The 26,934-nt window shown below is 34.5% G+C and overlaps 1 protein-coding gene across 9 annotated transcripts in view; it reads right to left on the reverse strand.

Moving 5' to 3' along the window:
• LOC142979590 (dual 3',5'-cyclic-AMP and -GMP phosphodiesterase 11-like) overlaps nucleotides 1-26,934 on the reverse strand; it is a 217,211-nt gene that overhangs the window by 14,041 nt on the left and 176,236 nt on the right. For all 9 annotated transcript variants that reach the window (XM_076124611.1, XM_076124609.1, XM_076124607.1 and 6 more), the window contains 3 exons: nucleotides 23,327-23,477; nucleotides 9,589-9,696; nucleotides 8,611-8,859 (listed from right to left, as the gene is read on the reverse strand). In XM_076124611.1, coding sequence (XP_075980726.1) covers nucleotides 8,611-8,859; nucleotides 9,589-9,696; nucleotides 23,327-23,477 — 508 coding nt within the window. The remainder of the gene's footprint in view (nucleotides 1-8,610; nucleotides 8,860-9,588; nucleotides 9,697-23,326; nucleotides 23,478-26,934) is intronic.

Consider the following 26,934-nt stretch of genomic DNA (forward strand, 5'->3'; position numbering starts at 1 on the left):
AGGGGTGAGCCGTATGATTATTTTCGAAATACTTCGTAAAAGATGTATTAAAATATTTAAGAAAGAATAAAGAATCCATTTTGTACTTGCGCAAGACTTGGGGTATAAATCGAGACTATAAAGAACGAATAAAGTTTTCAATACAATTGCAATTATGGCAAATAAAGCTAAGTAGTAAACAGCGTCGGGTTCTTAGCATAAAACGCGCGTACACGCTCGAACTCTCTTCGAGATTGTGTGTGAAATTCTCTTTTGAATACAATGTTCGAGGTGCCCTAGCCTTTGTATTTTGAAGAACTTGGCGGTATCGTACAAGTGATAAACGACATCCTATTATGCAGTCTGCCCCGGTATGATCTAACGGTGTACTTCAGCATTCTGACTAGAAAAAATAGATACGGCTTATGATAAGTCCCTGAGCTACATTTTCTTTTACATATTGTACAGCGAGAAAGAAGAATATTTCTGATAAGATTTGAGATCAGAAAGCAGACTATTAATGATCAAACCTTTTGTCGTTAGAAATCTAGTGGCAAAAAGCGTAAACTGAACTACATTTCAGCAACTGAATTACTAATCCAATGAAACTACTGAAAACTGCTAGATCTGTCCTGAACAGTTTTCCGACACTCATGTAAGTTGATACTGTTACTGAAATTGAATCCAAAGTTTAACTTAAATCCGTAAAGCTCTGAACTCTTTCTATCTGTACAAAACTCGAAGGATTAACCTAAAAAATATTCACACAATCAGCATGATTGAATTTAGCCATTTCGTTGTCAGTAAACACAAGTTTATAGGCACTACATCTCCGTAATCCAAATAATTTTTCACATCACCCTTTATCTCGACGACCGACCATAACAAAACTTTGCATATAAGTCTTGATGAATAAATTACATACAATGTAGCTAGTTTTACTATCTTGTATACATTTACGGTAATGTGCCGTATAGTTCCAAGTTGGGATACGTTGGCGTTACTCCAATAACCTGATACATTGTTCGATACAACGTATGCCTAAAACGAATATCAGCCAACTACTCTTTAAGGTTAAGTGCCAAAACCGTTTGCAAATAAACATTGGTGTTGTTTTGCTTCGTCTGAGCTGAAGGGATATAATGTATACAGTATGTTTTATTTATTGGGGCATTCGGATTTATTTTCTGGACCACATTAAGCTTATTGTATAGCAAAAGAAATTTGAAATTCTTCTGCCTATCTAGACTAAAGAATATTATGTATTTCTATCACTTAGTATAATATCTAATTAGTGAATATTCTTCGACCTCATTGGTAAGTTTAACCTATCAGCTCCAAAATTGCTTCAGAGATATTTTTGTACAAGTATTTTCATTTTTATTTTTCCGTAAAGTCCATTTTCGTATTTGTGTGTTGGTTTTGTGCTTTCGCTTTAAAAATAATTAAGTATATCACTACACTTCTACTAACAAATGTTACAGCAGTACATTTTGTGATACGACAGGAGCAATGAAAGCGGGAGGAAAATTGGTTAAAACTCATTATACTCGTAGTGGTCACGTAACAGTTAATTCTTGACCGCAAATGAGAGTGTACGTTGAATGTAACATTCAATATCGGTAACAAGTAACAAGGTAGGATGCGGTGCGATATAATTTCGATAATGCTGATAATAGACCACATACTGGCCTTGGGTTTTACCATACATATGATATTTGTTAAATGTATTATAGTTCTAACTTTTGTGTTTCGTAAAACGTATTTCATATTGCGTCTCATATAACATAGTATTGTTATAGATGCATTGATGTGAATGAGGCAAGAGAAGTTTGTAAGGATCATACCAAGAGGCGTTTTAATCTCTGTCTATCCTTAAGGGAAAAAGGCGTGATATTATGTATGTATAACAAAGTATTGTGATTTTTTTAAATGTTGAACTGTTCTCTTATACTACAATACTACGTCCTTTCCATCGAATGAAGATTCCGTGAAATCCTGACAACATTCAGCGTCTATCCAGTCGTAAATTACACAACAATGCTCCATTGAAACCAATTAGTTTAATCATCGGTATCTACTAGCATGAATACTTAATCCCAAAACGTATTATCCGAATATTAATTAACGGAGCAATTCAATTAAGATCAGCCTCGCAGCAAAACAGAAGTGAATGTTTTGCGCAATCCAGAGATGCAATGCGGTCGAAATTTAATAAAGGCAAGATCACGCATCTTCATATTTCATAGTATTTCACACAATGCAGCATTGTGCATCGTTACTAGGCCACCGCAGTCGTCTTACGTGAGTTATAGCTTGGCGAACCGGCTTTATCTTATCTGTACTATATTACACTATAAATACAGCGAAAATAATTGTGTCGGGTGGTCAAGGCTAAAAACAGTGCATAATATTACCACATCCCAAGAGTACTGTAAAAGCCACCAATCCGATTACAGGATCAAACGTGGAATGTTTTTGTAAACCATTCATATATTTTTCCTCACAGCTTCATTTTAGATAGCGTTTAACGATTGCAACAAACTGAAGATATAGACCGATAAATGAAATAAGTATTGTCAGTACAACGTTATTTTATCGTCTTTAATACTCGAATGTATCGTCTAGGATCATAGAATCATGAGTGCGATTGCACTGACTTTGCACTAACTTTGCACTCGACAAAGCGAGTAACGGTAGCACAAATTCGCCCGATTTGATTTTGTCGACTTGTATTGTAACGAGTCGTAAGGTTACAGTATAATCATGATCTTGTCAATCAAATGCTTTGCTTGTTGTTTACATCGTTGCCTTTGGGGAAGCCCGTGTTTACCAGTGGAAAGTTACAACTTAATCGATTTTTTGCTGTTACATAATAATGATTCAATCAAATGCTAATTTATACACTGTACTTTTTAAGCCATCAGACTTGAGCCTCAGGAAAATGTCAGCTAGTTTCCTTACAATAACGGAAAAGGAAGGCATTTACAGAAAAAAATGTAGATACTAACTACTACTGGTGGTTACTAACTAGGTGATATCTTTTCCACATTTAAGCATTAGAATCCTAAATAGTGTACAAAAGCAAGGCCAAAGGTCATAATCATAAACAGTTTTTGCAATTACCCAGTAAAAGCAAATAGTAGAGGTTTTCTGAAACTTACGTATATTTTGCCACAGACAATTTATTACAATAGTCTCAAGATTTTTTTACAAGAGTACCTAACCGTTTAGAAGACATTACGAATTGCGGCGCAAAAATTATAACATTATTTTTGTAGAGAAAAAGTGGTTGCCTTTAATATCTGGAATATTTAAAAATCTTTCACTGAGCGTTATGAACATTAATTGTTTCTTACTACGTCATTGTGATTAATGACTATGAATACCTTTCTAGTGCGTTTATTATAGAGAATAAGCGAAACTACATCGCTTAGGACCAATACCATGATTCATAGTTAAGTACCGGATAATCTATCAGCTAAGCAAAGTGTCATCATATATGTATGAAACAACCGGTAAAATTCCATCTGAAAAGCTACCGTATACAAATACAATAATAGTGAATCCGGGGCTTAGTATCGCAAAGTATTTATAAACAAGTTTGTATCCAATAAATAAAAGGAAAATCAAGTATCATTCCTATCGATTATCTTTTTTACATTGAGCAAATCGGCGTACAAGTTCTAGTTCAAGATAAATCTCAATTAGTATGCTACCGTCCGCGTCGATGATCACGATAAGCGCGGCTGGCGCCACCTAGCGGCGACGTTTCAATCATCATTAGATAGCGGAGATTAAATACAGTTTACTGGCGCCTCGCAGAAAGAGTTATAGAGATGAAACATTAATCTTACATTGTGAATGTAAATGAGATGTTTTCTATTACTTTGTACGGTTTTCTATTACTTTCCAACATTTCAATTTGCTGTTAAAGGTTGATAAAATTATGGACATTTTGTGTGCATAAAAAATTACCTACACTGTATGACGACATCTCGGCGAAATTTGCACTCTATACATCGTTTACAACTTTATTCTGCTTCGCTTTCCTTAAAAAGTCCATGTAATTCTTAAAAAGCTAACAACTGCCAACCGAGGAAATCAGATTTTGATCATTCGATATATTTGAGACGCGAACGCTGGCTAAATATTTAAAAGCCTAGTTCGTTTAAGAACTATAAACGCCTCAGACGATTTTACACAATATAACTACCTAGGTACCTATCTCTAAACCAAGAACACTACGTTATCTAGACTATGAATGCAATCGCAATCAGTATCGGTATATCACTACACAGCTCTATTTACATACAGATCATAAAACATCTGCGATGATCACACCACTACGCACTTGAAATACATAAATCGACATAGATTTCCATATTACCGACATGTGTTTATGTGAAAATACAAGTGCTCGCGTACGTTAATTCCCGTATTCTACTGTATAATAAAAATGCAACGCGAAAGTTTAAAAGTTATGAAAATACAAGCGCATTGTTTTTTGCTATCGATATAAAATACAATTTTTAAGGAGTAATCGATGAAAATGCGAGTAAGTTCTCACGATATATCGATGCCGCGGGCAAGTGGCGTAATTTATTTATGTGCATAATAAATAATTTACTTCTATGTGCTGATAGCATACAATTACAAAAATCTGTTAATAGTCGCACATCCTGCGGAAAAAAAGACTAGATAAAAATTACGTTGATAAACTGACGTGAACCACGGTTACTCAAATTAGAAAATATTGCTATGAAAAAGTGCCCTATAATATTTTTGATGGTTGTATTTGTAAACAGACAAAGACTGAATAGACTCTCTTTTTGGTGATCTGAGAGATTTATCATTAAAGTGATTACAATGGTTATCAATTATTTAAAATTATATTAAAATACTTGTCTTGTCGGTATAAATGATTAGTTCAAAAGCAAACTGAATTAGCGAAATTAATTGCAATGATAAAACCAAATATAATATCTACTTCAAAATTGCTACACAGTAGACAATAAGATTAATTATAAACCCAAATATTATATCTACTACATTAACACAAGTTGCTAGATAATCTACCAAGATGAATACTAGTCAAATACCAAAGTGCTAATGTGATATGTCTCGGCATTAAACTGACGTAGAGTTCATGAATTATGCCTCGTTTGGGCGCAGAACAAACGTGGTCAGGGCTGAACATGTCCAGCCGTCACCACTACGATGAATAATGCCCATGTAAATATCACTGAACATTCTGCAAGTGACAACCATAATTCTTAATAATGAAAGAGTGAAATGGAATTTGTTGAGTACAATTTTTCGTTTTGTTAATTTTCGTAATCGTACTTAATTACTTTGACTAAGCATTATATTTACTTTGAGAAATTTATTACTTTACATCAGCTATTAGCTTTCATGATGTTCTTTGGAATTATCGAAGATGTTTATGTTAGCTTCGGTCTCGGAAGAGGGTTGTGTTTGTTGAATTAAATTTATGGTTGCTTATTCAATAAGCAACCATAATTTTAATTTTTAGTACTGTATATTTTGACAATTTTGTACAAACCCCTGGTTTGATTAAGCACTTTACGTTGACGAAAAAAAAAATTGTTACCCAGACTTACTATCACAGCAAAATCGAATTTAAAACATGATCGATTCAACAAACACAACCCTCCCCCGAGACCGAAGCTAGCATAAACATTTTCGATAATTTCAAAGAACATCATGAAAGCTAATAGCTGATGTAAAGTAATAAATTTCTAAATACAACTCGAGAATTTAGGGACATTAAGTTTTACGAGGTATTAAAATAATTTCACCTCAAACAAATGGTTTGCACAGTAACAACACGAAGGTTACATTAAGGCTTCCGTATCTTGAATGTAAGAAGGTAATATAATTGTCGTAAAAATAATTTTGTATTAAACTTGCGGTAATAAAAGTGGGGAGGTTAATTTCGGAGAAAATCCCGATAAAACGGAAAGGCATATTGCGGTACCCATAGAAGGCAATACGAAAATAAATATAGGAAATTGAAATGTAGCATTTTCCTGTTGTGTCATAATATATAGTTTGTTTTTAGAATAGATATCATTATATTTTGACTGTTGATGTCATTGATGAGATATAAAACTATTAGATAACGGTAACATTGATTAATATACTTCATTATTCACAAGTTTTTAATCATTTATTGCTATCTAACTAATCCAATTTTAATATCGCGATTGTATTTTATTCGCCATACAAGTCTAACCGAAAGATTTCTTAAACTGTAAATTAAAACATGTAAAAAATAACGAACGTATAATACAAAAACAATAATTTGCGTGACTATTGCATGAGTTAATATGGCCGCCCTAGACGTTTAGGGTTTACATAGTGCAATATTATTGACGGAATTCTGGTCAAGTTTGATAATTATAATTTTTTGGGGCGGCTTTACAATTCCATTACAATCATTTGTAAACAAACATCGTCCCCTACAAGCAAGTGTGTAACGGTTCATTAAATACATAATAGCACAATAGATTCATAACGCTACGCCTCCCAGGGAGTTTATCCTCGCTCGTACACTCTCTATTTGATCACAATAGAGTCTTTGATATCAAAATTCATTTACTAAACAAAGACAATGAGCAACGGGCTAATCGATATTAATTTTGTTATAGGGGTTACCCTTTCCTTGATGATTGGTGTCGCATAATTATTTTTACAAATTTAGTCATGCTTTTAAAATTTTATAATTTTATGGTTTTACATTTCTCATTTATTCAATCTGTCAATAAATCGTCAAAGTTATTTAAACTGCGTGTGGGTTTAAACAACATTTAAACGTGTATTTGAGTTAAAACTAATTCTCTTGCTGCACCTGGATTCACATGTTGTATTTACAGCAATCGTTTGGTAGCACTTCTTTATTAAAACAGAACTAACCTTGATAGACTGCAACGTAGCTCTTAGCTCGACGTACTTAAAAAGTATTCTAACAAAAGAACTCTTACTACCAGTCATAAAAAGGCACCAACAAATATAATTCGCTAACTTGAGCACTACTTTATATAATTCACGTACTTAGTGTTAATTCACTAATAATGACCAATGCTGACCGTGACAATAGTAAAAGTCATCAGGATGAAATGTGGCTAAGGCTGCGGACCATTTACCACCGACTGTATTTTATTGCCGCTTTTATCTGCAATATGTTTTTTTTAGTAAAATTAATGTCCTCCTAAGCCGATTACTACGTAATGGTGACTGCTAAAAACCCGTAAAAAACCTCTTAGTGGTTATTCTAGGCACGTAAATAATGGTCGAGTGTAACAGAAGGTAATGACTTTAAAAGTGTGATACCAAATATTTTTGGCTAACGGTGTAGACTGTTAGCGAATTATTGACATATCAAATGAGGTTATACGGCAATTAAGTATGGATTATATTTTGATAATATCAATCGATGTTTGAGAGAAATGATAATAGCCTCACGTCTGCTGAACTATTTTACTAAACACGACTATAGATGTATACTTAATTTTATTCATATTTTATTTTAAAAAGCGTATACACACATATATCGTGCATTAAATTTCGTCGCCTCACCACTCCAATCTGCATATTTTCTACCTATAAATATAGTATAAATCTCTATAGTCTGTATACTTAAGCGAGTTTAAACCCGAGACAAAATATTCGACCAAACAGTAAACATCCAGACAAAGGTATGAATGTTAATAACGTTGATGTAAATTTAACACCTTTCACCCCTTTTCGACGTTTATTCATAAGCCCCGCGATTCATCGGACCCCAAAGTGGATTAATTTCCATTCATACGTAACGTGATGTTTGAACAGCAACAATTAAAACGGCTAGACTTGGTATTTTTAGATTGAGGGGTTTTAATCCACACGCCACCTTTACCACAGCTATAAAATTACAGAAAACGTACGATAAACGACATCAGTAAAGCATATCCAGAAAAGTCAGTTGCAAATTAAAATGCGCGTATTTTTACAGTCAACCCCGCCTCAATACTCTTGGTAAACAAAACGCCTAAACTTGAACATTTCATTAGCAAAACAAATAAAATTAATTTTGCCGTCGCCAAACCATTTGGAATTAAAATGAAATTGATATTAAAAGTGAGTCGGCCCAAATTGTTCGTTGATTGAATGAATCAATTTATCAAAAATTATTTCGATATTGAAATTCGATTTCAATCATAAAGGAGTCCCGTGGTAATAATAAATACCGCTAAGATATTGGTGGCAATAGCTATTCTCCAAAGGATAATTAAATTCAATATCTTTCAAAGAGATAATTGAAATACAAGACGCGATGTCTTTGATGCTTCAGACGAGAGCGAGTCACAGAGAAGCTATTAATCGTTTGTCGAAAGCCAAACACTAGAATATTTTACATAGACCTACAAATTGCTACATTTTAAGCCACCCATCGATAAACAAACATGTAAATAGTTTTGATAAGTTCAGAATCGCGGACCGGTTCGCTTTACCCGAGTTAGTATGGATTACAAACTTTTTTGGGATTCCGAGATACCCTTTCAAACTTTCCATTACACCTAACAAGATAAACAACATTTAGAAGTTGTGCATTATTTGGTACGTTACCTGTACTCGTTGGCATCGGATCAGGCTCTGGGTGTGCGTGAGTATCCTGAGGACCATGTGTTCTATGGTGCTCTGTTCCTCGAACACCATCCTGGCGAGGTCGAGGAGTACTTGGTTCCGTTTCACTTCCAACTGGGATCTCTCGTAAAGCTGTGCATTCCGCAGACCAATGCCGCAGAACTGAAGGTACGACGCGAACACTTTTTCATCGTTAGACGTGAAAGGTCCGTCGTTTTGTTTGTTTATCACCTGAAAGATACATTGTGATTACTATTAATGCTTTTAGTTCGTGTGCTTTTCGGTTACGCGTTTACTCAACAAAGGTCTTTTTATTGAATAGGTACGTAACATGACTATACGTCGTACGTCAGCGGTATTTTTTTAATAAAATACTTTGAACGCTGAGATATCATAGGCATTTATTAAGAGCAAGCCAAGATTTATATCGTCAAATCAAAATAAATTTGCGTTCAATCTCGGAACAATGGACAAATTCCTTCGTAAACGAAAACGGTAGAAAAACACGTCCAGTGTTTGACGCTCGTTAGTCATGAAGAAATTTATGTGGAAAGTGTTGTTTGATTAAAATAATCAATCATCGTTTCGTGTTTTATTTATTCAGAGTTTTCAAGTCCAGTGTAGCCGGAGGGACGTCGCCAGCGGGCAGATGTCATGAGATAATACCAAGTTTTGCTAACGTTTCACCAAGAAATTTCAATTTTACGTCGGAATATTTATAACTTAATACGCTCAGGGTGTCGGAAACTTTTTTGATTTCATCTTTTTGTTTGCTAAGCTTTCATTTTGCCGTTTCTGTAATGTTTTCTGAAGCCTGTTGTAAATGTAAACAATCTAAAATTTACTTTGTAACGAGTCAAAGTTTTGGTTAACCGGATTAATTTGAATAATGGTGTATTTGTTTTAAAACGTCGTTTGATTGAATGGAAGTAAGTGGAACGTTTTCAACTGGTTACATACCTGAGCCACACCGATGACCTCTCCGTTGATGTCCTTAATGGGCATGCAGAGAAGTGACCTCGTTTTGTAGCCCGTCTGTTGGTCAATGTCGTGGTTAAACCGCTCGTCCTATAACAACAAACAAACACAATAAGGAAACATGTAATATTAACACTCGTATTATAACTGAAAGGTCAACAATAGTCATATTAGAAATGTAGATAGAATTAGTGCGAAAACGACTTCCTGTAACAGTTTGGTGAATGTATTTAGCGAACAAACTGTAGTTAAACTATACGTAGTAGTTAGTTGTAAACGTAGTCATATAATAGGAACTGGGCCGAGAGTAATCAGAGTCGTAGTGGTGACCGCAGACCGCAACTGTCCTCCGCAGGGGCGCCTCTCGATATTATTGTTACTTCGATCTACTACGTATTACACGTTAAATATCGTAAATGCAAATGCTAAGTATATTTTCCTGTAACTTTGTTTCTTGCATTTATTTTTATTAGTATCAAGTTTTAATGATTGATCACAAGCGGGATAGTGTTTCTTTCTCAAAATAGTATGTAGACTTTCAAGTTTCCAATTCATTTTTTGCTGTTAAAAATGGTGTCGAATATGTTTACCTTAGTCGCACAGTAACCTCGATGCCAAACTTGTCAAATATTTCAGTTAGTAAGAGCAATTCTCAGCTATTTTCAATCCAGTATTCTCGGACGCACGTGAAAGCGGTCACGTGAACCGAATCGTATGCAACTGCTAATTTTAGTATAATTTATAATTGAAACACTGTAAATCTCTCAACGGTGTATTGCGATCGGAGGAATTTCATGTAACGGCGAATTTACGAGTGAATGCCGAGCGTTGGTGGCACAATACCATAGTGTGCGAACACGAACATTTGTGCGGGACACCACATTCGGCCTTATGGCCCAAAGCCAAAAGAGGAGTTATATCTAGAGCCACCGCTCACAACGTACGACACGACTGTCAACCCGCCAGATCGGGCTTTAACCATCCATTGAACCAACATATCACACTTTCGATTAATCCCGACGAATATTTTGGTGTTTAAGGCTGTTTGTCGGCTGTCTGGCCTACATAAATCTGTAGTTAAAATACGAAATTGAAGTAATAAAATCTTCGAGTACGTAAATTCTAAATACACATATATTAAACGTTGTAAATTTTTGTCTTCAATAAGAATTTTCTACATAATATAAAATTTGGTACAAAAAGAAAGTTTGGCTATTCGTAAGTCTACTAAGATATATAGTTGAATAGGCTATATTCATATCTATTCATACGATAATAGGCATACAGAGATTTTGAAAGATCTACAAGTTCAGTTTTTACAAGGATTTCTAAAGAATTAAGTTTATTTTGATATTAAAAGTATTAATGTTTTGCACTATCCAGATGTAGAAATCTTTAATACCACATGACGCTGCTTCTAGTTCAAATAACAATAAACATCTAAGTACCAAAAAACTATAAATTGCATACACGTGTAACATTATACTGTCAGTAAATTAGTCAGATAAATGAGATATATATGACACAATAAATATTAGAATAACTGTCATATTATTTTCTGAATTATATCATGCAGAACTAATTTTCTTATGGAATGTTTGGCACAGAATCAAATACTCTTCTGAATAATCGGTCCCAATAAACTTATATAAATTCACCGCGAACGTGGCTTGACCGAGTATAGAATGATTCAATTTAAAAGAGTAACTGAAAGCATTAAATCGAATGCACGAAATTCGTGTAATAATTCTGATACAAGTTTCCCAGTAGAGTTATTTGATATCCTGCGGCGAAGAGAAATATTTAAGTGAACTTTTAGCCCGGATAAGACTTTGCAGAAATCAAAACCTAAAGTTAGAATGAACGGTTCGAGATCGAAGTTTCATTTACGATTCCAATGTTGAAGGAATCGTAAAAGTAATGGGCAACAATTGGACGCTCAGGGATGTTAAATTCTTTCAAGTGACTGCCTGTGACAGCGTTAATATTGAACATTCATGAAATGAAGGCAAATTCTGTAGCGTTTTACATATTCTGTTTGTACGTGACGAAATATTCTTTCATTACCAATTCCATCCAGTCAATAGACTTTTTAACAGACCTACTTTTTGACGACCAATTCACGAGAAATGTTGCGGTTACGCAGAGCTTTTACAACGTGATACTTTAAATACAACAAGTTTTTATTAGTTTCAACATATATTTTGATTAATAGATCATAATATAGTTTGTACCAAATTCCAATAATTAATAAATAACTTCATCATCCGCGAGGAATTCTATCACAAAAGAAATAGTTTTATACCAGACCGGTGTAGACATTTTCAGGTCAATACTAAAGCCCGAACAAAGGGAGAAGTTTTTATTTCGCCATGTAACAGATTCCGTGGCCGGCTTAGCGTAAAAGTGCTAATGTTAGGCTTTTCGTCTAAAGGATCCATTATCCTCTTTCAAACTTACACGGTTCGCACGAATACTATTGTCTTCGAACTACTTACGAACAACTTAGCAAATAACAGAATAAAAGTAACATTTTAGGTAACACGAATACCAAGTAAGAATCTTTTAAAACTGAAATCTATTACTGAAGCACTCAAATTTTTAGTTTTCTCGTATTGTGCACAAGTTAAATAAAAGTTATTCCTTTCAGATGTTTCATAAAATGTAGACTTCTGACTTTGTAGCCTTTAAATAACAGTGTATCGTCTTTATAAAGTTGCTTTGAATATAAATATTTCTGTTACCGGTAGGCAACGAATGTCGGTATGCGATGCGCAGCCTAAAACTAAAACAGCTTGTAGCTGTAAGCCGCAAGACATATGAGTTAGCTCCTATATCAAATACGCTTAACTGCTCAAATAAACACCTTATGGGGTAAATTGTAAATGTCATTTTCATAACTGCATTCGTAACGAAGAGAGCTTATCCGAAAATTTTCCTTGAGATATTAACTTAGTAACACAACAATGAGTACATAATATACCATTGTGAAGCGTTAAATTGACTTTCTGTAACCTTCGCGCCTCAATATTGTTATGGTAATGCATTATGTTTTCATTATTGTAACCACCAATAAAAACATCCCGTGTTTTCTCCAAATGAATTCAGACAATAAATACATAAACATAAGTTTTAATTTCGATTAAATATTGAAATACTTTACGTTGGGTTACCAACTACTTTATTTTAACTTCAAAGGTCACACTTGGGTTGTGGTGTTTAACTACATTACATGAAGACTAGTCACGTAATGAAGAAACCGTAGCAACAATAAATTATCGCGAATTAATTTAAACCCACACAACATTGAGTACATACGCGTGTCTTCACAACTTACGAAACATAAAGCAAACAAAATCAAATATTTTCGTGATAAGCAAGCAACGATGGATGTTTATTAATTTACGATGTGAGAAGCAGATAACAACAAAACATCAAGTGTTCTTTATAAAGCAATCAGCCAATGAAATGGAGCGTGAAATAGAAAAAGGGGCAACGTTGACACTAAATGTCAATTTTCCAGTCAACTTGACGAACATGGTATGACCGCGCCCTGTCAACGGATAAACCACATTCTGCTCCCCTCAAACAGCCGACGCGTTAAGAGAAACATCAACAAAATAAATGTAGTGTAGTCATAGTGTGCACTATCTATTTAGTGCGATCTTTGAGAGGCATTTGTATGCAAATCGTTTTCATAAACACTGGATACGTGAGCTCGCATGAACTGCCAATCTTGGCAAGGTCACGGTTTTGGAGGCGGGCCAGCATTGGACGCCATAGTCATTCCGCAGATACCATCAAGTTAAGACAGGGATTAATCTGAAAAAGGATCGTCCTCGAGTAGGGCAAAAAATGCTTTAACGTAGACTGATGAAAATATTGAAAGGGACAATAGAAAACATAAAACGGCTAAAAATACTGTTTCCGTTTAGTACAATAGGAGTATATTATACTGATGATAAATGAACCGGGTCCATATAATTTAAACGAGCATATTGCCTAAATAAAGAAAACATATTCTGCTAAAATATTCATGACCGGAGGCGTATGTATCATACACGAAATACTACGTCCGTAATACAACGAATTGTGCCTACTAAGATGGGTTTATTTAAATATCTTTATAAGTCCCGTTTGTCTGTTTTACGTGTCAGAATTTAACTTTACAATTCATTTTCCTTCTGCTTTTACCTTCATATCATTATTGAAGTATAGGAAATGTTTCATATTTATTTTCAAAATCATCGTTACGCGTTGTACTGAAATCAGGTTATATTTGCCTTTCCAGACGGTAAAATAGGAAGAAGAAGAAGAAATCAGAAACGTGTTTATCTTTGAATGATAAATTCAGCTCGGTCGGCATCAGCGAATTCATGAAGTGACTAAAGAGGGATAGCATTTTTAAGCGCGCAATTTATCCTGCAGTGGGTCGTGTTCGTAGGAATAATTTATGTGCACTCGTACTGAACTGACGAATCTCAGCTCACTAAGCCCGCTCCAAGGATTACACGGAAACGCGAAATTTCTTTACAGGGGTACGGAAGATACAAATAATTTTGACGCTTAAGTTTTGTAACTTTTAGCGAGAGATTTTCTTACTGCAATTTGGCTTCGTGCTGCGTTCTAAAAGCGGATGAAAATGATATTTGTTTCAAAAGTGGTACTTCAAACATGTGTCTGTACTCACTCGTACGAAGGTATACTCGTTTTATTGATATGTGTATTTATCTGTAATCGAATGCTGAAAGCAATAAAGAATGACTAATGAAATCACATTATAATACGAAATGTTTGGACAGCTACTGTTTGGATACGAGCCATACTTGTATAGGTATTTGGAATAAATAATGACAGCAATTGAGACACGAGTATGGGAAAACGTGTATCGCAATTCGGAGAATCTTTTCGGTCAAATAATGTTGAAGACTAGACACATAATTTTCGCATCGCAGGATCGTATATTCCCCACTACCATATGGGATTTATAGCATGGAAGAGAGAGAGGATCGTATAAATAAGATAACGTGTACTCTAACATCGAAGATCGCGAATTCTCACGCGAAATCTCTAGAGAGGAAAGTGGTCGGCAACAAAAACCGCTTACATAAGTAAAATCACCTCCGTCGAGGATTCTTGTAGGTCTTGATGAATGAGTTCAGGTTGATCTTTGCCAGGCAGAATGAAAAATTGACATCGATGAATAAAACTTACGCTCGAAGCGCAGAATGGTACAGATCTTCGCGAGAACATTCACGATGGACATTTGTTACCATAAATCAGACTAACCATGTCGAATAATACGTATTACAACACTGGAATCAAGTGATTGTAAGCAGATAGCGATATGTAATTGTATATGTCAAATATGTGTGGACAATTATTTAACAAATATCATCTGGTAGGCAATTGATCATGTAATGTTTTATCGTGATTCATATAGGACGGTTATTTTTTATTTTTGTTTTTCATGAATAAAATCATTCAAATGGAAAATTAATAGAATTATATCACTAGAATATAAGAGGTGTATAATTATTTCCACAGCTTTCAGGTACCGAACCAGCAATATAAATAGTATTCTTAATTTTGAAAGTGTATTACCAATGAATACTGATAAATCAAATACGATGCACCAAAAACATAATCTAAATATAATATTTATTGGTGATAATAAAATAACACAGAACAAATCGAAATAAGGCGGCAAGTTATCGAAGTGGAATCATTTATAAGCAGTAGCCAGCGAACAACGGACTGACTCGATTTTATTGCTCCTTAGTTTTGTATTAAAACGTGTAATGTACCGAGCAATGATATATGGCGGGCGCTCGCTGAAACTGCTGAGAAAAACTACGTAACACGTACAGGAAAAACTGCATGGAACATATAGAACACGACATTGTAGCCTTTTCTGGTATAATGCACTATTATAAATGCAAGAAACGTACCAATACTAGTACGGTAAATTTCACAGTCAAATAAAAATGCCAAATAAAAAATGCAAGCCCGTATATTATTTGTTAAAGTTCAGAGACTTGATTTGTGTAGAATAGTTAACTCAGTTTTGAATGAAAGTTATAGTCGTTAAAGCTTATAGTAAAAACCTAGTGATGTCAGAAACGAAAAAATATTAGTATCGGAAGTGCGTTTCCGTGTTTGCAGTTCAAGGCTTTGAAACAAAACGAAAAGAAAATTGAATAAATTTCATTATGCCAAAACTTTAATAAAATATACGTACAAATATTACGTCGCAAAGAATTTATCAAAAATGTTGATGATATTTTCACATTTTCGTTTTACAATTGTAACTACATATTCAATTTTAATAAATTTGAATGAAATTCGTTCAAATTAATGACGATGAATGTCACATGAATATGTACAGTGACGCCAATATACAGTATTTTCTTCATTTATTTTTTAGCGTAGAATAATTTAAATACGAAGTTTCTCAGTTTTATTTTGGAATTCAGTTACGTTTTCCTATATTCAGTAAAATTTGTAAAGAAAGTTAAACACCTGCAAAGCAATTTTCAGTTTCTCTTTTCCCAATCATCGCGTATATCCAACTAAAACAATTCACACACCAAGTTAAACCAACATTCAAAGTACAAAAGCGATTAACTATCCAAAAGTGAGCTCCCCGATGTGGTATTTCACAGCACTATTCTGGCAGTTTGGACAGAATTTCACAGCATTTAAGGCGAAAACGCTGCAAACAATTATCTACCGTACTGTGGGTAAAGTTTTGACAGGTGCGAGACTGAAATTGATCTACGGGAGCCGAGAGTCGGTGCGCCACTTAATTTATCCCGCGCTAAAAATACAAGAAGCCAACTATCTGTTGTTATATGATTGTGTTACCTGAATAATGCTAAAATTGGAGCTCGGTAGGCAACTATCCGACTACATTATATCTCACGAAATATTAAAGGAAATTGACTGTGTATCCTTGAAATTTCTTATGCTGTTTTTTCACAGCTTCATACCTATTCGCTAAGCTAAGCACTATGTTAGGCACATATAACGTGTGGGCGCAACATAACAAGAAATACTACTATGTAAAGTACCTAACCAAACTTTTTGATCAAATTAGGATTCAAGTGTCATAATCTCTACATTCGTAAACATAGGTAACGACTTTTTCTATAATTTATTCATGATTTCAATAAAACCCAACAACCAAGACTATTAATATATCTAACCTATGTATATATTGTAGTAGTAACAAACTTATTAATATATCTCAAGTAGGATTCTGGACAAAATAATTAAGGTTATAATCCAATTACAATCCCGCCCACGGCCACGGGATTCATGTATAAATATCTATTTCGGGATAGCTAAAATCAACGTAACAATTATTACTTTCAACACACAAACTTACATAACATTAAGAATTCAGTGATTATCTTTATTTCATAAAAAGGAATAAATTAAGGGGTAATTTGGTGAAGAAAGCCAAGTTTGTTAATTGCTCAACTTTATTACGGGTGTAACTTGTACTGTGATGAAGTCACCTACGAACATTATACTCGTCAAAAATTATCACGAACAATGTCACAGCAAATGTTCGACGACACAGATACCATCTAAAATGAGCTCGTAAGACTTACATTGAGATGAATACAACTAACCCGATTCAAACTATCATTAAAAAAATACGTATCAATAATATACCTTCGATCGGTACTAAAGTAACACTTTAAAATATATTACCTAATAATATATTATGTTATTGTAAACCAACCCGAACTTGGCCCGCGTGGTGGGCTCAAGGCCTAACCCCTCCCTCATTACGGGAGAAGACCTTGCCTAGCAGTGGGGCATTAATGGGTTTAATTTATTTATTTATTAATTTATAATAATATATTATTATTGGAAAATAAAAAATACGAGTTGCCATAATGATTTATTGCATTCAATTCTAAACTCCTTAATCACCACTTTTTACTTCCTAATTAACTTCATATGAGTATAGATAATATAATTAGTATCTACCCTAAATAATTCAACAAGTTAATTTACTTTTGTGAACCAGAGCGAGTCAGGTCAGCCATTGTTCAAGTCGCTGTGTATTTCGGCATCTCACAACAGAATAAAAATTGCAACAGTCCATGAATAACTTACTGCTAGCTAACACAATGCATGAAAGAAAACCTGTTAGCTCAACTGAATTACTTGCTTCCGTATTGTTCTAAGAAATAGGATCTAGTATAAATAGGAATTTACTTTAATATATTTTCTTTGAAATCCTCACCTCTTGGTAAATTAAGTTTCATTATTTTTAGATAACGTTAATATTTTTTTAAATATTCAAGCTTCTTGTCTTTCTATCATAGCTCCCATTTACAGGAAAATCTCCCTGCGGAAAAATCCGTACCTTGGATCACTGAACCGACTTTGGTCTCATGTGAATCGTAGCAAGCTTCAATATGTCAAAGTGGGGTTATAAAGGGAAATGCCGCCACGGCATCGATGTGCCGCCGATCCCCAAGGCATGCCACATTTATTATCTCGATTGTATGCCCAACAGCTGCATTTAAGCGACATAGACAAACTGCGAAAGCACCGCTATAGAAGACTACTTCATGCGCTATCTCCCTGCGACGTGAACAAAAATTAAACACCCTCTACATAAGGTAGCAAAAATTAGGGATTTGATCCATTGCAAGCATCATTTAAAACCTTTATGTGAACGTTGAGCTACGAGAGAAAGCTCTAGCGTGAAACACAAATATTTTTAATAAAGATCTGTCTAGAATGTTGGCCGTACGTTATAAGTTGATTCTAAAGGCCTCGTGTGGGTGTACAAACCAAAATCCTTTTATAGAAGATAACATGACTGACGGATATAGGCATAAGTTTTCCTATATTACATCGAGGGTTCGTATTACCAAATAAGATGACCTTTCTGTAATACGCTTTATTAAGAAGGATACAAACACTGTCGGGATCAAACGTGTGGTCGCAAATCCCTAATTTGGAAATGGCAGTATTAGACCAATATGAAGAGACCTTTTACCAACCCATGGACTAGGCTTTATGATTTCTTGTGTGTATATTTCCAATAAGACCAGAGTGATGACAGTTCTGAGAAAATGTGGTTAGGAAGATGACTTATGTAAAAAACTTAATAAAAATATCACTATCAAATCACTTGATGAATAGAACCAATGCACTGCTGATAAAACCAGCTGACGATCGTTGACACGAATGTCTTTATACTCTGGTCTTTGATCTCTTAATAAGAATTTTTATTTAAAGTTTTTATAATATTTTTTCTACACATATCTCATAAATAAATGTCCAAATTATATCAAAGATGTCTGGCCAGTTGTAAAATATGGTACATCAACTTTAATGTGATCATTTGACGAATGGCGACCGTGAAAAAATAAATGCGCGTATATAAATCGGCAGGTGATAAAACACAGAACTATTGTCTGGTGAAAAATGTTCGAATGTATTTTATTTATCAATGTCATGTGCAAAGAGCAACTGTATATATCAACCAAAAGTAATGCAGTCTGACATTCTGCTAGGCTTTATAAGCGCACTTTTAGTACTCATCGATTTTATTTCAAAGTGGAGATTTAAAGCAGGTGAATAAGAGATACAAATGCATGAAAGGAATAAAACAAACGTTATTTTGACAGCTTAGAAAGTGCTTTAGTTTGCGGATTTTGCGTTCTAAATATGTTGATAATTTTATTTAAAAGCAATTAAAAAAAGGACAATTTGCATGAATTGGCATGTTAAAAATATAAAGCACTGGTATTTTGCAAACGTTTTTACGTACGCACCCAAAATTTACATACATCGAAGCCAATGTAATAAAAATCCGTGATAAAATAAATCAGAAAATCGAATTTATAACTGATACCCTGCTCCTATTGGTCGTAGCGCGATGATGTATAGCCTATAGCCTTCCTCGATAAATGGACTATCTAACACCGAAAGATTTTTTCAAATCGGACCAGTAGTTCTTGAGATTAGCGCGTTCAAACAAACAAACAAACAAACAATCAAACAAACAAACAAACTCTTCAGCTTTATAATATTAGTATAGATATTCAAGAAGTGACGATCACAGAACGTGGTCTGAATAAACAAGTGTCGAGTATCAGCCACATCCAGTTTCATAAAATACAAGGTAGAAGATCAAAAGTCGTTTAATAACAAATTATGAACTCTTAAAGGCACTCGGCTACGTCATTTGAAAGTCAATCGACCCCATTAAAATCATGATGAAAAAAGTGAAATTAATCCACCTTTGATGAAAGCTATCCTGTTATTACGTAGTACGTGAACCTATTAGTTTGATGAATCTACGATATTAAAAGACACTTCTAGGATAATTGTGGTGTAATTTTAGAAAATTATTAACGTTGACCGATTATTTTTTCATACCTGTAATTTTTGTAGCAAATAACGCTTTAGCTTACTTTTTTACGTACACACTCTTAAATCTTTTATTCATATAAATGTTTTGCTATTTGTTTCTAATCGGGAGACATTATACTAATATATTAAAACAAAATTACAGATCACTCGACGCGTTTCAGTATTTTTCCGCACATTAAAACCCGGGCAAAGATTTAATTACACTCACAATTTCGTCAACATGTGTACCCGAAAAATCATACTTCCACTATATTTAATGGACTTTTATTTATAACATCTAAATGTATTGTTGATTTGACTGCTAAATCTAGTCGGCTGTAAATGTCGACCTGAACAAACTCTCCTTGTATCGGCCATAGTAACTGTTAAGAAAGGAATAGCGAACTAAGCCCTGTTCCTGTCATTGTTTAATGACCACTCGTAAAAGAATATTACAGTAACATTTTTTTGCTTCACGTATCATATATTTCATGAGAGGACTGAGTGGGTACAATAATATTTTGTGTTTATAACCCACTCTGTTAGTGTACGCATATGATACAAGAACTTTATTATAAACGATTACCTTGGCTTTTCTAGGACTTGCGCATTAAAATATGCGGTTATTATCTTTTATTGTCCGCAATATAACGTATCCCGTACCCCGCACGCTTCAATGCTAAGCTTACCATTTTTTTTATTTCAGTCCTGACACACTTATGAGAATTACACTAACTAAATTGAGAGACTTTTTAGTATTCGGCCTTTACTAAGAAATGACCTATTTCATAAACGACATTACTTCGACTACACAATGAATATTATTATTTTTGGTATTTATAAACAATTTTTAACAACACAATTCAATGCCATCAAAATATCCATATTAATAATTATCTTTACAGATAGATCATAATCGATCTTTACTTTTAAGGCAATTGTGTTCCAAAACCGAACAGGTAATATGTAGACAAACCTAATCCGTTTTCTCCCGGGACCTTAAAAATAAAATAATGAATGTATTATGAGATGAAATTGCTATTTTTGTACTGCGAGGTCTCCAAACATTCTTAAAATGCGGATTTTCATTACGCAGGTTATTTTAGGAATCAAGTGGGACGGTAAAACGAAATAGCTTCCAAGCGGGCCGTGTTTACCTCTTTTCATTACACGTCTTAGGAGCGCAAATACACTGTTTGTAAGAAAACTTCCTTTCATGAATTTTCTGCTAATTACGTCAGATGTTCGTTAGCTAAAGTAGTCGGGAATTTTCATTCGGAAAATCTTTGCTTTTTTCCAAATGTAATTTCTTCGTGTTACCTGTTTGATTCGCTTTTGGTTTAAACAATCGTTTGTATCCTAATGTGGGCGGTTATTACAACGATACTTAAGGAAAGGAAAAAACTTTTTCTTTGTTTGTGGTCCGTACAAGGATTGTATTACTCTACTAAGCTAATGGCAGGCAAGACTATAGGCACATAAGAGGCACATTTCACTTCACGACTAAGAGGTTTTTTGTAAGAGAACGATTGACATGAATTACAACCTATTTCTTTCGTATGTCGCAGTACTGATTGAACTTTCTGTGACAAATTGCCTTCAACCTTTTAAAATCAAGATTAATAGGAATTCTATTTATATCACGATGTAAAAAATGTTTCCAAATAAGTAGTTGAAAGCGTTGGAATATTGGCAGACATCATCCTGAATTACCATTAAATTTGCAAAATCTTTTTTGGTACTAAATTCACAGGAAAACGCAGATAGATACATATTTTTTTTAGAAATGTAAATGGATTTTTTTTTAAATTGCATCTGTAACATCTCTATCTACGTATATTTTATTTGAAAAGCATAGTACATCCTCCAATCTGTGGCTAATAAAGTTTTCACACGCGGGAAATAATGACAGTGAGTTTTACGCGAACGTGTTTGACATTTCAATGACACTCAAAGCAATTTATTTCACTCGTCATAAAGTTTACGGGCGAAACACAATTTAAAACTGGATGAGATTCAAAATATACCCTGCGTTTGATGTACTATCGTACTATACTCATGGAGAAATAAATGAAAAAACTAATTTAAGGTCTATAAACGTCGTCTGTCAAGAATAAAGCAAGGTCTTATTATGTGGAAAAAAATATGATAATTGAGCTTGGCAGCTTTTTAAATACACTAGAATATAAAAATATGATAAACGGATATTAAAAATGAAACTACTAACTTTAAAAGATAGTAATTATTAGTCGTAAAAAATGACTATAACATATACCCGTAGCAAGTTTTTTTATATAAACTTAGTCATTAATTTGGACCGCAGTCGCGTAATATAGTAGTCGCACGGATATAAATTTTTTAGTCTATCTGCATTTACTATGTTAACTTGAATCAATATAGTGCATTATTTTAACTTGTTTAACATTTTATTTAAATTAGATTGAATAAAAAACGACATTCCATTTCCATTTTTTTATTAGCAGATGTACCTCGTTTGGGAGGAGACCCTTGCCCTGCAGTGGGACAGATATGGGTTATCAAAGAAAGAAAGAAAGAAGATGTACCTACCCCTAAAAATCGGAATAATCACAAATTTATTCCGATAATAAGACAAGTTTATTAAAGCTTTCTAATTCTCTGGCTTAAGTCTTACAGTTAATCGTTTTTTTTCCACATTCCATTTAGTCACTAAAAATACCATTATTACTTTCTTTGAATGTTGGTAGGCTTCTAAAAACTCCAGTCTCATATTGCAACGCAACAGGTTTCTGTAAACTTTAAGAACAGGATCGTGCCGCATTTTCCCTTGATCTTCCCACTATTTCCCGGAATAAGAAGTAGCTTATGTGATCAAGGATAGCTGATCGCTATCGATTTGTGAAATTACTTTTACAATCAGGTCCTTTGTCTTAAAAGAGAGCACACAAATTTAATATCTTGTAATGTTGCCTTTGTTCAATGATATCGACCCAATTTTTTTTTTATATTTGGTGGTTTATAATCCGCGTAGGTACGATTCATTGTGAAAACGTATAAACAGAGAGACAGTTTTCATCACACTTTTGTAATACGTGTATGGGTATGGATTGCCATTAGATGTTTTTTTTTTCTAGGCATTATCTACAGTATATCTCTTTCAGAGTTTGCTATCAAGCGCTTCGCCGTGATTCACATTGTAACGGTTTCTGAGGTACATTTAGCTGTGGTTTATCTATTGAATAGCGTTAAAACTCATATAAAAAAACACTACTAAATGGATAAACTACCGCTAAATGTACTCAGAAACCGGGCATTAATGGTCTAATTTCCGAAGTATCAAGTGTCAACTAACCTTATACGCGTCAGGTATGTTGACGGGCTCGCCGCTCTCGGCGACGTAGCCGACGATGCCGCTGCCCCACGGTATCCGAATCTCCTCCAACTGTTCCATCTGCTCCGGCGTCGACTTTGAGCACACGTCGAACAGTTTCGACACCAAACACCTGAAATTAAACAAACAGTTACTTTCGAGACTCAATTTGAACACTAATCTGTGTAGGAAACTTCGCACCAACTATTTGGTTGTATACATATATCTAGCTTTGTATTAGTTAATGCATTCTTAGAGTTTCAGAATTAAAACAAATTCAAAAACAATAGAACACATTAACGGTAAAAAGTCTATTCGCAAGAAGAAAATAAGAATATTAGCCGACAGGTCAGTTCCCTTGCACCGAGGATAGAATTACAAGCGGCTCACTACATTTCATTACTATCAACGGGGGAGACAAGCAAACAAGACAGGCATACGACAGGCATAATCGAATTCCCAGCGCCGCCGCCCGGGGAATTTTCCAATCGGCGAATAGGAAGAAGAATCCGTTTAATAAAACCTCGGGAGCCGTATGTCGTTGGCGCATGTGGTTACGCCCACGTCTACGTAAAACACGATACACGTGACATTTCAACTGTTATATGACTAACTTCGTATCAATTTACATGAGATTATCTTCTTATTATGGAATACGGTAATACCTTTAGCTGCAGTTATTTCCACCAGTAAATTACTACGAAGGCAGACAGTTATTAGGTTTATAAAATTGCATTAAGTTGAAGCATGAATGTTGGAGCACTGTTTAATTATTTTCAAATAAGTATGATTGCAGTAGCTGCTTCAGGCACCTCGTCAGTTGCGAAATAATGTGTATCTTAGATAATGTTTCGTGACTAAGTCTGAAGTTTACGACATGAAGACGGGCTGGATTGACAACTAATCTAACTTTATGATACAGTATTTACTCTCGCGTGAGAGATGCAGTTCGTTGCATCTTCAATTCAATATGTGTTATCTAAGCATGTGTAATTTTAGAATTATACTTTAGCTCTTACTTTTAAATCCAGTTCGATTTTCTCGCTGCCACTCTAATGGTCAAATAAACCTAGTGCGATTTCCTCTTTCAATGAAGTAACACGAGTGAGTCTTGGAGTCCCCAGGAAACCTCGTGTTTAAGAGCTCACTCAAACTCAATAAACCCTCAGGCGGGGAGGCTTAAGTGGCGACTACACACGTAACTTCATTTTCGTTCAGTGAAATTGAATAATTGGATAAGCATTATAAGAGAAACACGTTGACGGCTCACATGTTCGCATTAAGTAAATAAACTGTTTATATTGACGCCTTTTCGTTTATATAACTCTGCAAGAAAATATGTAATAATCTCAAAATGTCAATACAAGAGAGACACAGAAATTTTTAATTACTCCAAGAACAAATTTTTAGATTATGTTTTATCTATGAAAAACACGAATACATAAAAAATGATAACCATAAAAAAATATCTAAAATAGAAAAATAAATCTCATAAATACCACCACAAAATATCGGTTTCAAGTACCTAATATACGAAATAATATTCAACAACTGAATATGCGATAAAGGAGGCAATAACATAAGTACGGCAATAAAATCCTTGTTACGATGACAAATATGAGTACATTCCAGAAAGGATACGACCCTTCAAACTTCATCGGTTGTTCGTTTCATTTCGTTATGATTTCCGCGTTCGGAGTAAATCGTGGGTGTTCGGGAAACTTCGTATCCTTGACCCTGAAGAGGTCGCCCAATAAAAGTGTTTTACCCGATTCGCGAGTGAAGGGAAAGTTTTAAGTGTCACTCTTCATTTACTATTCAGCCGGTGTCGATGTTCGGGATTAGGAATAATTTTTGTTGGCATCTGCTCGACTTCTGAGAACTTATTTCCCATAAAGAAGAGAGAAATAATTCACTATTGAAAATGCGATTATAATAATGCTACTAGGGGCTAGACTTGTAAATAAAAGAAATTGCAATGGCTTTCGCAAAAAAGAGTAAGTATTCTGAGCAATCAATTGTAAGAAAGATTTCGGTAATTTCGTTACCAATTGAAAAAAATACTCGAGTCTTTTTCGAGTAATCTGTCTAGTGGACTGTCTCAAGGACTGGATTCAAATACAACATATATATAAGAAACTAGCTGACCCGCGCAACTTCGCTTGCGTCATATATGTAAGAGGTCATAACTTTCCCTGGTTTTCTAACATTTTTTACTGGTACTCTGCTCCTATTGGTCGTAGCGTAATGTTATATCGCCGAAACCTTCCTCGATAAATGGTCTTTTTAGCACTGAAAGAATTTTTCCTATCGGACCAGTACTTCCTGAGATAAGCCGGTTCAAACAAACAAACCAACTCTTCAGCTTTATAATATTAGTATAGATATTAGTATAGATAATAAGGAATGAATGTTGTATGTAACATAGTCCCTTGTCATCGATCTTAGCAGTCCTTGCCCTTGACAATGGGTCGTAAGTTGCGCTGTCAGCGTTACACATATTGTAACCGTTTAACATAATACAACAAAGGTCAGACATGTCGGATATAATGTTATAATTTTATGGAAATGGCACTCATATTATATGGGTATTATGAGGAGGATTGTTGGAATGCAGGATTTGTAAACATAGGCCGTATGTAATGGAACGGCCCAACATATAAACAAAAACAAATAGAATTTTAAAAATAACGCCATTTCACTAGAAGTTCTATTGGTAATAAGAGCCGCGTATTTTCTTAAGCTGGCTGTTCAAAATATCACCTCTAATAATATAACCTCTATAATTTGTACTAAGAAAAGCTACATAAACCTATAATGGATTTGTCGCTGATTAGCAAGGTAGCAATATTTTTTTACTGCGCAAGGGATGACAATAGATCGTATTACTAGGACCAAAGAAGGCAACGCGATTTCCAAAGTTCATTGTAACAGTATCTACATGTTAGCGCCCGAACCAATAGCCTTATTGTTAATAGCATAGCCTCTAATTGACTACTAACTAATGTGTCTATTGTAAGACGTAATCACGAGGTATGCGAACATCTATCTATACTAATATTATAAAGCTGAAGAGTTTGTTTGTTTGTTTGAACGCGCTAATCTCAGGAACTACTGGTCCGATTTGAAAAATTATCCAGTGCTAGATGGCCCATTTATCGAGGAAGGCTATAGGCTATAAATCACCACGGCACTACAAATAGGAGCAGAGTACCAGTAAAAAAAAATACAGAAGCCGGGGAAAATTTTGACCTTTTATGTGACGCAAGCGAAGTTGCGCGAGTCAGCTAGTACTATATACATTGTACATACATATGAACACAATCAGTCCTATTCAATACTCTATTGTTACAAAGTAAATAGTCCTCTTATTGAACGTCCAACGGCTATTGATGGGCATAATTATTTAATTAATTTACGTACATACATCAATATGTATTAACGTGGCGCTAATTAATTAGCGTGGCCTGCTCTCGACCGCTCTTTTGATGAAAATGTGGGGTACATAGCCGAAAATATATAGATTGCAATCTGTGGTGTGATATGTCGCGATATCGGTCATTTATTCAGGGTTATCCATAAAAATAAGG

This window comes from Anticarsia gemmatalis, chromosome 16, assembly GCF_050436995.1.
Source record: "Anticarsia gemmatalis isolate Benzon Research Colony breed Stoneville strain chromosome 16, ilAntGemm2 primary, whole genome shotgun sequence".
Classification (NCBI taxonomy): Eukaryota; Metazoa; Arthropoda; class Insecta; order Lepidoptera; family Erebidae; genus Anticarsia; species Anticarsia gemmatalis.